Source organism: Tympanuchus pallidicinctus, unplaced genomic scaffold, assembly GCF_026119805.1.
Source record: "Tympanuchus pallidicinctus isolate F22 unplaced genomic scaffold, pur_lepc_1.0 scaffold7, whole genome shotgun sequence".
In the NCBI taxonomy this organism is placed as follows: domain Eukaryota; kingdom Metazoa; phylum Chordata; class Aves; order Galliformes; family Phasianidae; genus Tympanuchus; species Tympanuchus pallidicinctus.
Genome location: NW_026294791.1, coordinates 8,450,706 through 8,462,805, shown reverse-complemented (window position 1 = coordinate 8,462,805; position 12,100 = coordinate 8,450,706). Strand labels below are relative to the sequence as shown.

Below are 12,100 nucleotides of genomic sequence, written 5' to 3'. Positions count from 1 at the left end.
AAGGGCTGTTTCCTTATCAAGTGCTACCTTCAGTCCCCAGCCATTTGAGTGAAAGCTCTTCATAAAAGGAGGGGGAAGATTAATATTATTTTTCAACAACATAATGGGAGGTTTCCACTCCCAAAGTACTTCGGAGCCATTTTTGCACAAAGCCAGAAAAATTTATCCCCAAAGGAGAGAGAAAAAGAAAAACATATCAGACAGAGTTATGAGTGCCTGAATGAAGAGTTGGTGGGAATGGAAACTTCCACATCACTGTCACTCTGGGCTGCTGTGGTGTGATGCTCTGGGGTGGGAAGGCTGTTGGGGTCTCAGCAGTGTCTGTAGCCCCAAGACTCATGTGCACAGATGACGTGAGACTCTCGGTGCTTTCCAGGTAACAGTAGGATGGGGAAAATAATCCTTTTGATAACGGACAAATAAATGCAAAATATGATTGGGCTTCTCAAGGGCTCAGAGGAACTCTTCTTTGAGCCAGCTCTCGGCATTTCTAAGTGCTTGGGGTTACCCATCCAAGAAAAGGGATGGAGTACATATGTTCCTCACCTACCTCCCACTGCTGCCCTTAAAGGATAGCTAGAGTGACACCTCAGCAAGGACTGATCTCACACTCATCCAAGAAAGAAGAAATCCCCCCAGTCCTTTTGATGGAGATTGCAACCTATGGAAGCTACAGTGGGAGAAGGAAGCTGCCCAAACGACTCATTCATTGTTGTGATGAATGAGATGGTGAATGGAGATGGGGATGGCAGTGTGGGGATAGCACAGAGCAACCTGAGCTTGTGATTGGCCAAGAATTGGGACCGGAGGGCCTTAGAACTGCCTGTGGGCATCCCTGCTCAGCCCCACACCGGCAGCAGGGACAGGGAGCCCTTCACTTCAACCAACACGGCAGCAATCCCATAGGATAAGTATTCATAACTCCTTTGGCTGGGGCAGCCCACATTTCCCATAGCTACTGCTTCCCAGAAGCCAGACGACGTCTCAGCCCTGGCTCTGCTGCCTCAGCTCATGCTTCCTTCCCATCCCAGCCTGCAGACCTGGCACAGAATTACTGCCTGCTTTGCATCGTGCTGGGCTCCCGCCTCCCTGCCAGCCCCCATGCTTGTCCCTGGCAGCAGCCCCTTGCTGCCCCCGCTGTCCCACACCGGCTGCGAATGTTTTCTGTTCCTACAGAAATCCAGCTGAACATAAGACCGTCTTCGCTTGCCAAACAGCCAGAGCTCTTCTCTTGCTTTTTAGTTGAGAGCAACAATGAGTTTTGCTCAGCAAAGTCCAGATGAGAGAACCTCAGTGCCTTGTGACAGAGACACTCCGGGGGTGACCCAGGCTACCCCCTGTCCTGGCCTTTTGCAGGTCACAGCTGGCATCATTGTCCAACCCTGCATTTTGAGAAAGGCCTTTCAAAGTGTGAGGTGGCAAAGCTGTATCAAGCCCGTTCCTAAGAGCATGGATGGATTTGTGCCTCCAGCACTGACCCACTTGTGTTAGGGCTTTGAGGACCTCACCAATCCAGGGGCCAGGTCATCCCATCTGGCACCACCTAAGCCCTATGGAAAATCCACCAGAGTGACAAGCAGCAACAGCCTGTGGCTATGCTGACAACAAATAGCCATTCATCTTAAGCATCACTGAAGGGATGCTTAACCTGGAGCAAAAGCATGGGAAAAATGAGGAAAGTGCCCACTCATATAGGAGTCCCCCGAGAGGGCATTGGGTGCTCAGGGAGCATAGACAGCACGAAGAGTTCAAGCCTTCCAGTTAAATACGGGAAGGAGTTAGCAAGTCTTTGTGGAGGCGGATTAAATGCAGAGGTAAATGCTCCTGCTAAGTGTAATCTGCCTGGTTAAAAGCTCAGCTCAGCCACTATCCCAGCATCTTCTTTGCTTCTTACAAATATAGGAGACACAACGGACAGCATTTTTTGGTTCCTTTTGCCTATTTATAGACCCCAGAGATGGGGCAGAGCCTCTCTTCCTCTCCCTCCTCCCCAGTCTAGGTGCTGTTTGTGTTCCCCTCATCCAGTGCCCCCTTCTCTATGGGATGGGCTTACTGCTGGCAGCCTGGGACTGGCACAAGTGGGAGCTCAGTCACCCTGCTTCCTCAGCAGAGGCTGTTCCTGTTCCTCATCCCTTGTCCTGCAGCCATCAGCCACCAGCCCTGCGCTGGCCTCAGCTCACCCAGCCGGGACCAGCTGCTGAGATAACTCATCTGCATCCTGCGGGTGCAGCAGGAGGGGGATTATGGCTCGTGGGTCAGGGCAGGTGAAGGCAACTCCTGGTGATATGGAATTAGGCTGGTGACAGGAACAGGGTGCTCTGCCACCCCACATGCCAGGGAGCAGCCATATCCATACCCCCCTAATCAGTGAGACAATGCGTGAGAGGATCAGGGGCTACGATGGGTGTGATACATATAGGAATCACATAGAAATAGCAAAATACATGACTATATAGAAACATTTCACCTCTGCTCTCTCTAAAAGCCCTGTTCTCAAAAGGGTTAGCAATAGGTGGACACAAGAGGGAGGCAGCTCTGCTTGGACCATCCTGCTCCATGGCAGTAGCATCTTCGGTACCCTGTCCTCCCTATCTCCACAGGTTGTATACCCCTGGGTCTTAAGTCTGGAGTAGGGGGCTCTGGGGGCAGCACCGTGAGGATCATGGATTTACTGGGATTAAGATATTTTCCATGCATTCAAACAAGCTGTCATGAGTCCAGACCTATCTAGAGACCAGAGGATGAGAAGAAATGAGGGAGAGCCCAAGGCCTCTCTGTCTCCATCCTCATTCTCACCCTCAACCCCATTCTCACCCCTAGCCTGAACACTATCCCCATCCCCAACCCCATCCCTACCTCTTGGGCTTGCAGGAATACTGAGGGCACCGTGCCCTCTCTGGGGCCAGGACACATCAGTCCGCCTGTGCAGGCATGAGGGCTAGGTGGCTCCAGGAGCTTGTTAACCTTAATCCTCTCCTGGATTAATACTGAGGGGAGCTGGGGACAGTCGTTAAACCCAGAGGAGTACAGCACAGGAGCACAGAGCAGGGGTGATGAGGGGACAGAGGGCGCAAGAGAAGGGCAAAGAGAGGAGCAGGTGGTCCCATAGCCTAATCAGACGTGGCCATGGATTTTGTGGGCATGGTGCTGGACCCAAAGGGACAGGCAATATGATGGCTGGGGCATTATGAGTGACAGGGGTACTGCACTGTCTGCCTTCATGGCTCGAAGCCCTGAGATCAGTCTAGAGGTGTGGGACTATGAGCCCAGGATGGAAATCTGCTGTTGGAAGGATGCTCTTTTGGGAAATGCCTCTTCCTGGGGCTGAGTTTTCAGTTTGACTTGGAGGAGCAAAGCAGGGATGCTCAGAGCCTACAAATCTGCTGGGGTTCTGCATGCCAACTGAGAACCTACCAGCTCTTAGCATCAGTGGTCTATCCCTAGGTATGCTAATGCAACTTGCATGCCCACACTGGGGAAAAGCATTATCATCTGTTTCCCCATTTCCCCATTAATCAGAGAGAAGTACCAACAATCCCATGTAGCCCCTGACATCCATCTCTGGGCATCTCGAGCCCCAGCAGAGTCACAGGTGCCCATGGATGAGGTTGGCATCCCCCAGCAGCACAGGTACGGTTCTCCTCTGGGCATTCCCAACATCGTTTCACCATGCTTGAACGCGTGGGGCTCAGCATCACCCATAGAGGAATTGAATCCTCTGTGCATCCCAGGAAAATGCCATGGGATATCGTCACCCATCTCAGCATCACCAGTGTCACCTTGGACACATCCTGGTGGGCTACCTTGTGAGGCTGCAGGACCATGTGCCTGTCCCCTGTGGCAGCAAAGCAGGACAGGATGTGCTGTCCTAAGTGGCATCTTCACCAGATCTGATCCAGCCTTGCAAAGCCACAGCGCCTTCAATTCCCTTAGCACTCCAAATCTGCTACTGTGCATCTAAGCGGATTATTTTAAATACCCCATGATGGACTGCTCCTTTGTAATATAATCCAGCCTCATGTGTCCCATTCCCCTCCTATTTGCTGTGATTTAGCTGCAGCTGTGACAGCCAAAATCTTCCCAGCTTCCCTTGTTCTGTAGGAATCATCCTTCATGCCAACCCTGTCCCCAAATTCTGCTCAGCTCCATGCTGTGGAACCCTGGGAATGCTCCTGTTGCCTCTTGTGTGCCCCTATAATGCATCCAGGGCTAGATCCCAAGCCCTTTACCCAAAGAAGACCTGTGCAGAAGCACTTTTTGGATGGATTTTGCCTGCTCAAAGTCATCAAACCTTAGCACATCCCAAACCCGTATTTTAGGGATTGGAGCAGGATGGGATATCAGAGCCCTCCAGCTCTGCTTGTGGAGATGGCAGAGATGCTGCTGCTTTTCCAAGCACTCCCCTTTGGGGCTTGTCTGATTAATAAGGGCTTGTTATTTCCAAACTGTTTGAAATCGTGTTTATTTTATCCGCCGCCGGATCCCTGTGACTCAGGGCTTCATCGTTAACTGCCAAAGATGAGTGACAGATCCTGCTAATTACGGCTAATGATGGCCTTAAAGGATTCTCCACGCACACACGTGCGTTTGTGTGCACACATGCTGAGGGCCATTTATAATTTAAAGTGGGGAGACTCGTTAATGTAAAGCATGCCCAGATTAATTGCCGAAAGGCAGCACTGTGGGGCCATGGGCGAGCAGGAGGTGCCCAGAAGGAATCCGGATGGCAAAACCCCTTATTCTGCATCCACCCTTCTTGAAATTAAGGGACCCTTCAGCTCTAGGGAGGGATGTGCTGCACACATGGGGGTTTTCTATTTCCTTCTGCAAGGGAAAAGTCAGAGCTGGATGCTCCACTAGCAGCAGGGATGAAGATACTTGGATAGGCTTCTGGCTGGAAAGAGCAAGCTCAGGTTGAGCTTTATGGCTTGGGAATTTGTCTTGAATCATCCATGCTGTTCCAGACCCCAGAACACTTGGGTTTCTCATGCTGAGACACTCCAGATGTTTCAGTTTAATGCTTTTATGGCAAGAGCTGGTGGAGGCAGTGGAGTGGAACTGTGCTGATAAATGCGCAGAAGACAGATGGTTATGGCTGATCATGGCTGGAACACAGAGTGAGGTTGGCCAGGTGGGGCATTATCAAAACCCCCACCACTGCAGAACCCTTCCCAGTGTTTCTTCAAATGAAAGAAATCAGCCAACAGAGCAGAAGATGAGCAGCCAACACTGAGGACCTTTGGGCCGCTGGACCAAAAGGCCATCGGGGCTGTTTGGATGTTCTGCAATGCCCTAAACTATGACTTCAGCTTTTACCAAGATCCAGAAAGCTCCAAACTTTGTTTCTAGTTAACTTCTAGCAGATCAAGGCTGGCACAGCTGCCCAGAGAGCTGTGAATGCCCCATTCCTGGAGATGCCGAAAGCCAGGCTGGATGGGGGGCTGTCCATGGCAGGATTTGGAACTTTGGGGGCTTTAACTTCCCTTTCTACCCAAACCCATTCTGTGATTCTACGATTATATGATTTTTCTGCTCAGGGACCCAAAAGCATGTCCAGGACTTCCTGGAGAGTACCAAGCTCAATGCACCTGAGCCTCTGGTGATCTCCAGCATCAGCTGTCCTAGGAGCATTGCAGGGCTGTCAGGCGATGTCCCCTCTGCCATGTCTGTTCCCCCCTAGGAAGCTGCTTTTCTTCCCCAGGGAGCACAAGGAAAGCGTTTTCCACCATGCCAGATAAAAATGGATTCGCAATCCAATTTTACCCGAGTACCACTTCAGTGATTTTGATGGAGCCGCTCTCAATGCGCACTGGTTTGAGCCAGAGGACAGCTGTCGTGGTTTCATAGAGCAGAGGTTCCTTATCTGTGTCACCTTTGATTACTGTAATTGAAATCCTGCTCTGATCTGATCTGTGCCCCAGCATTTCAGCTGCCTGTGCAGCTCCCGGCTCGATCGGCCAAGTGACGTTAATAGATTTTAAAGCCAGGCAGGCCTGGAGAATAACCGTGTCACCAGCAGCCACCAGCCACTGCCACCCCCCTGACACCACCAGGATCTCACTGGGCTCAGCCCCAAACCAGAAGGGTGATACTTGCTGGAGCCATCCCAAAACATTGGACAGAAAGTGGGGAATTATTTCCAGAAAGCACATGGAGGGGCTCAGTCCTCACCCCAGCCCCCTGCTTCCTCCCAGCCGTGATTCCTCCCCGTGATTATTGTTTGGCAGCACAATACTCTGGGTTTCCCTAGCCCCTTATCAGCCCTGGCCACATGGCTGAGGAGGAAAAGGGCTTCAATCTGAGTGGAGAGATGCTTCCGCTGGTAGCTGGTCCTGCTGTCGCACACCACGTCCCTGCACATTGCCCCCATTCCTCTAGCAGCAGGCAGGGGCTGGGCTCACTGTCTTGCTGCTACCCTCCTCGCTCCATCATTAATTAAACACTGGCTAAAATTAGCCACGAAGGCAGCACCACTGGGGTCTCCCACTGCCATCTGACTGAAGAATGCAGCAAGTGGGTCAGGCACGCCTGCCAGCCAAGGGTATCCTGCGTGCTTGGGATACCCCATCCTCTGCTGCATCCTTAGGGATGCTGACAGAGCCTGGGCTCCGTTCACATTGTGAGGATACCGGGAGCAGCATGATAATCTGATCTGAGATGGAGGAGAGGGAGTGCTGACAGAGACCTCAACTCAGCTCAGCCACCAAAATGACGGCACTGATGTCTTCCCCCAGCTCAGCTTCTCAGGGCAGTGAGCAGAAATCCCTTGCTTCATCCCCAGCACTAGTGGGAAGCACTGCTCCCAGTGCACGGTTTGGCCATTCCCTGGGCTCAGCCATTCCATAGGTTTGGCCATCTCTTAGGCTCGGCCAACCCAGAGGCTTTCCCCTCTTTTCTCGCTGCCTCATCTTCATTTGGGCCAGAGCAGCTGGAGAGGCGAGAGGCTCCTTCTGGGATTGCAAGTGTGCACATCCTTGTCGTGTTTCTCCCCGTGCCCTGGGGGATCTGTTATTTTTAGCTGCTTTCCCTATCTCATGTTGCTAGCTAGGCTCTTGCTCTCTTTTTTCCCCCCTCCCCAGCGTTAATTTGTTTGCACTGTATTATCTTCAGATGAGGGGAGACAGAACCAGACATCTGCACAGGGGACCACTTGCCTCCATTTGCCCACTCCATGCAGTTTTCAGATGAGTTTTCCCCATTTTTTAACACTGCTCAGGGGGCTCTCCAGAGCCAACCCCTAGGGAGGAAATATGGGAAAGGGCAGTGGAGGGGCAATGCAGCCTAGAGATGCTCTGGCCAGGGGAAGGCTCACCCCCTTCCTTTTGGCTGTCTCACAGGCACTCTGGGGCTGATTTCCCAAGCCAAATGCTGGCTGCTCATGGCTGCATCCCAAAATACCGCCTGAAAGGAAAGTGTCCCTGCTGCCATCCGCATGCTGCCCTGCCACCACTCTGTCACACGCTTGGGGACAGCAGGAGATGCCCCCACATTATTTATAACTCCAATCCCTTTTCCTGCTCGTTGCACCTCTCCCCTTCCTGGCACTCAGAGGAGCACATCACTGCAGCAGGACTGGCACACAGACAGTGACGCAGGGGTGACTGCCGCACACTGGGACAGCTGGCTCTGTCCCCTGCCAGCAGCACAGCCCCAAGCAGGACCTGGGCTTGGGAACTACCCAGGCTGCACTCTGCCAAAACCCTGCTCTGGAATGGGGACACCTCATCCCTGCTTTTGCTCACAAAGGAGCTGAAGAGGTCACATTTTCTCCCCAACCTGGGGCAAGGAATGGCAGTGCTCCTGCCTGCAGTGCTCGGCCTCCTGCCCCAATGTTTGGCTTTTCTATGTCTGTGGAATTTTTTTTTGTTTGTTTGTTTTTTTTGTGTGTGTGTGTTTAGTCGTTTTTTTTTTCACAAGTCTTTGCTGCATGGTGAGTAAAGGCATCCTGCTGTCTGAGGGCTAACGGCTTGCTGGAGAGATAATAAAGCAAAGGGGAGTAAATTAAAGTGCCTATAAATAGCAGCAGGAGAGGAAAAGGAGATGAAGTCATCTTCCTTCAGCTGAGCTGGTATTTACATCACTGCTTCCCTCTGCCTTCCCTCCCCCTCACCCAAACTGGGAACCAGCCCCGGGGCTGGGGGTCCTGCACCAGGCTCTGTGTGCCCCCCAGACCCCCAAAACATCTCCATGTCCCTGCACCAGGTGTGGCTTTGGGGACGCGCTGGAGGGCACAGCGGGGAGCTCAGGATGCAGCCCCAGCTCGTGCACTGGTGGAGCCCCCAGGGTCACCCACCCCACTAGTGACCTCACTGCCACTGTCCCCATACCCACGGGGCTCCGTGCCCCGCTGCCACCAGGTATATTTATGCCTGAGTCAGGATGAGGTCACAGTGCGGTTTCCTCCGTGTCAGCTCCCGGCTCCTATTCCCGGGCTGTTTTCACACACCGCCGTGTTATTGCTGGGTATTTATAGCGATTTGACAGCAAGAATTAGAAAGCGGCGGCTCCACATGCACCCCAAAATAATATTGGTGCCGGGACGTGGGGGAGAGGCCAGGGCCTGGGCCAAGGCACGCGTCCCCTGCCTAATAATAATTCTTTGCACTTTATATATAGCACCTTAGCTTCCCAAAGTGCTTTGCAGGCATTTAATTAAGCTTCCCAACATCCTAATGTGATGACAGTTGGGTAATGACCTCCTCCTTTTGGATATGGAGAGCAGCAGGACCTGTCCGGTGGCACGCAGTGCAGTTCCGTGGCTGTCCTGGCTCATGGTGACATGTCCCCAGTGGACCCAAAAAGGGGATGGGGATCCACTGAATCTCAGTCACCCCCTGCTCAGTGCAGGGTAGGGATGACCAGTGTCACCTCAGGGTGCAGGGACGGCAATGGAGACATCAGTACTGCACAGAGAGCAGGGACAGCCACAGCTGTCCAACATCTGGATCAGCAGGGAAGAGATCAGCTGACAAGTCTGAAGGGCTGATTTATGAGCAATATTAGGAGCCGTAATCCTGCCTGGCCTGGCCACCCTGCAGGGACCTGAGGCAATGACAGGGACCAGATATATTGCAGGGCAGGCAGGCTAGAAGCAGCTGCATCTCCTGGGTGGCTCGGTGTGGGGACAGGGATCCCACAGGGATGGACCTCTGTGGTCCTCAGGGTCTGCAGTTTGGGCCACCAGCACTCTTCCTCCCTACTGCATCCATCCACGCTGTACCAGTACCGGTGGCACCTGCTGCGGTCCGGCAATGATGGGCACAAAGTGCCACTAGGCAGGATAGTCACAGCACTGGGACATGGCCAGACGAGGGCTGGAGTTTAAACCTCCAAAGGAGAAGCTCCAAACCACAACCAGACAAGCAGCAACTGTGCCCCTTCCTTCCCCCAGACCCACAGAGGATGGGACCATGCGAGACTGTCCCCAGGCAGTGCCACCACACCAGTTCCATCCCCTCAACCAGGTATCACTTACCGGGGGCTGCTGGCACCTCGGCCGCCTCGCTAGCCATGATGAGTGACTCGATGATCCTTGCGCAGAGCTCAGGGTTTGCCTCAGTGCTGCGAGGACAACAGGGTGAGCGTGAGGATGGCAGCAGCTTGGTGTCCCCAAAGGTCCCTGAGTTGACTACTCCAAATCATGTAAGGAGTGACACATGGAGAGATAACGCACTCAAGTTGCACTAGGGGCGGTTCAGATTGGATTTTAGGAAAAATTCATTCTCTGAAAGCACAATGTTGGCACAGAGTGCTTAGGGAGGCGGGGAGATCACTGTCCCCGGAGGTGTTCAGGAGCCATGGAGATGTGGCACTGAGGGACGTGGTGAGTGTGCATGATGGGGTGGGTGGGCTGGGTGAGATCAGTGGTCTTTTCCAACCTTAATGATTCTAGGAAATTGCCTCCCAACCCACACATTTCCATACAGCATCCCCAACAGCTGTGGGACACAGAAGGCCAAGGGGTCTCACCTGGAGGACGCAGGGCGGAGGAGCAGCTCCCCAAAGAGCTCCCCAAGCAGCTGTGCTGACAGCCGGTTCTTGCAGGCAGCCTGGCAGAGGTGGCTGAAGTGCCGGATGAGCTCCCGTAGCAGCAGCATGTGGGGCTGTGGCAGGGCTGGGGCTGCCAGCAGGGCTAGGGCACGCTGCCCACAGTCCTCCACGCTCAGGGTCTCTGCAGCAGAGGGAAGACATCCTGTCATTGCCATGAGGGATGCAAGATATTGCACGATGAAGGGACCTTCCCACTCGTCATGTTTTGGGGCTGGATCCTGGAGAGCTCTGGACTCATCTCCCAGAAGTTTTGCTTTTTGGTATCTTTTCTGAAAGCCCTGGGGTTTTGCCTCTGCTCCTTGCAGGACTGGACTATAAGGGGAAGGACTGGGCTGCGAGGCAAGGTGCTTCCCTTTGAAGTTGCTTAATGAGGCAACCCAGCTAATTGCTTCCTAATTGCTTCTTTATCCTTGGAAAGGAGGCAGCCTTTGATTTCTCCTCTCCAAAGGGGAACGGGAAGGCAGTGTCCCGGTGCCCCCAGCCCAGCAGTATTTCTGCTGGCACCATTCCTGCACAGGGCTGTGCCGTCCATTCACTTCCTCACTCAGGCAGAGCAGTCCCCGTGATCCCTTCTGCCCTCACAAACACCTCCCCCACTCAGGACACAGGAGTCATGGCATGTATTAGTGTCAGATATGTGGCCCCACAGCTTAGGTTATTCTGTCTTGGGGATCCTGTGCCTACTGCTCTCCCTTTGCTTCCCCAAAATTTGCCATGTGGAGCATGAGATGCTGCCAGCTGACCACCTTTGGGATGTGCCCCTGATGCAGTATCTCCAGAGAATGAGGAGAGGAAATGATAGGGGTTTCTCAAAACTCCTCCACCCCACAAAACATGAGGGAAGCCTGTCTCTGCTTACCTTGAGCCATACAGAGCAGGTCGGTGCAGAGTGTGGGAGGGACAAGGGGGACTGGCAGCTCCTGCAGGTACCACTTCAGGGTCTCTGCCAATGTCTGGGCATCGTACACCTCCATATCCACGTCTGAGGCATCTGCAAGAGACCCAGCAGGAGCCTTGAGTTTCCCACCATGGGACAGCACCCATACTGTGGGCTGAGCCCCTGTCCAGGTCCACTGCAGATATCAGGCACCAATGGTTGTAATGGATCAACGGTTGGACTTGATTATCGTAGAGTTCTCTTCCAACTTTTAATGATTCTATGATTCTATGGGTCTGTGTGTGGGCACAGTGGGGATGGGTTGGTGGTTGGACTGGATGACCTTACAGGTCTTTTCCAACCGTAATGATTCTGTGATTCTATGGAATGATGCAATGCTGCGCAACCCCATGACTGCGGCAAAGCATGTGAGGAAGGCTGAGATCATCCCAAAATGGGGTCAGCCCTTGGGAAACACGTCCCATGCTCCATTGGAGTCCCATGGCCAGGTTTGCCAAGGGGACACATTACTTCAGCTGTCTGTCGAGGCATTGCCTCATGCGTTTGTCTTGGAGGTCCCAGCCCAGCCAGCTGCTGGGGGGACGCATCCCCTTTGGCGAAGATGTTGAAGTTTCAAAATCTGGCTGTGATCCGAAGTGGAGCCAAACATGAAGGTTTTGAAATTTTCCTTGCAGAAGAAATGTTGGAGGGGGGGTGGGGAGGAAGTCCCAAGGTATTTGAGACCGACTGAGACGGTGCATTTATAGAAACGGAATTTCTCTCCTCTAAAGGAGAATATCGGAAAATGGACCAGGCTTTGCATTTTCTTGATGGTGATGTTTCAGGCCCTACGTGGCTGTGGTCTAGAAGCAAGGCATTGGGTTTGCCATGTCCTGAACACCCTTCCTTTCCCCTCTCTCTGCATTTTTATCCCCAAATGCAGCTTTACTGAAAGCAAGAGTGTTTGGGGAGGTGCTCCATCTCTCCAAACCCACAGCATTTTTCAGCAGAAAATGCTTTGAGCCTCCAAACACTTCAACTGGCCATAGAGACTGTAAGCCTCAAATGATGGAAAACCATATTCCTTAAGGGCAGGCCATGGAGCACCCAAACTCTCATCAGGATTTGGACACTCTGAGTTGGGTCTTCTCTTCCCATCCACCCTCTTGCTGT

General features: G+C 52.9%; 1 protein-coding gene across 2 annotated transcripts in view; it reads right to left on the bottom strand.

Moving 5' to 3' along the window:
* PIK3R3 (phosphoinositide-3-kinase regulatory subunit 3) overlaps positions 1–12,100 on the bottom strand; it is a 58,348-nt gene that overhangs the window by 37,616 nt on the left and 8,632 nt on the right. For both annotated transcript variants that reach the window (XM_052666100.1, XM_052666101.1), the window contains 3 exons: positions 10,910–11,041; positions 9,970–10,171; positions 9,476–9,561 (listed from right to left, as the gene is read on the bottom strand). In XM_052666100.1, coding sequence (XP_052522060.1) covers positions 9,476–9,561; positions 9,970–10,171; positions 10,910–11,041 — 420 coding nt within the window. The remainder of the gene's footprint in view (positions 1–9,475; positions 9,562–9,969; positions 10,172–10,909; positions 11,042–12,100) is intronic.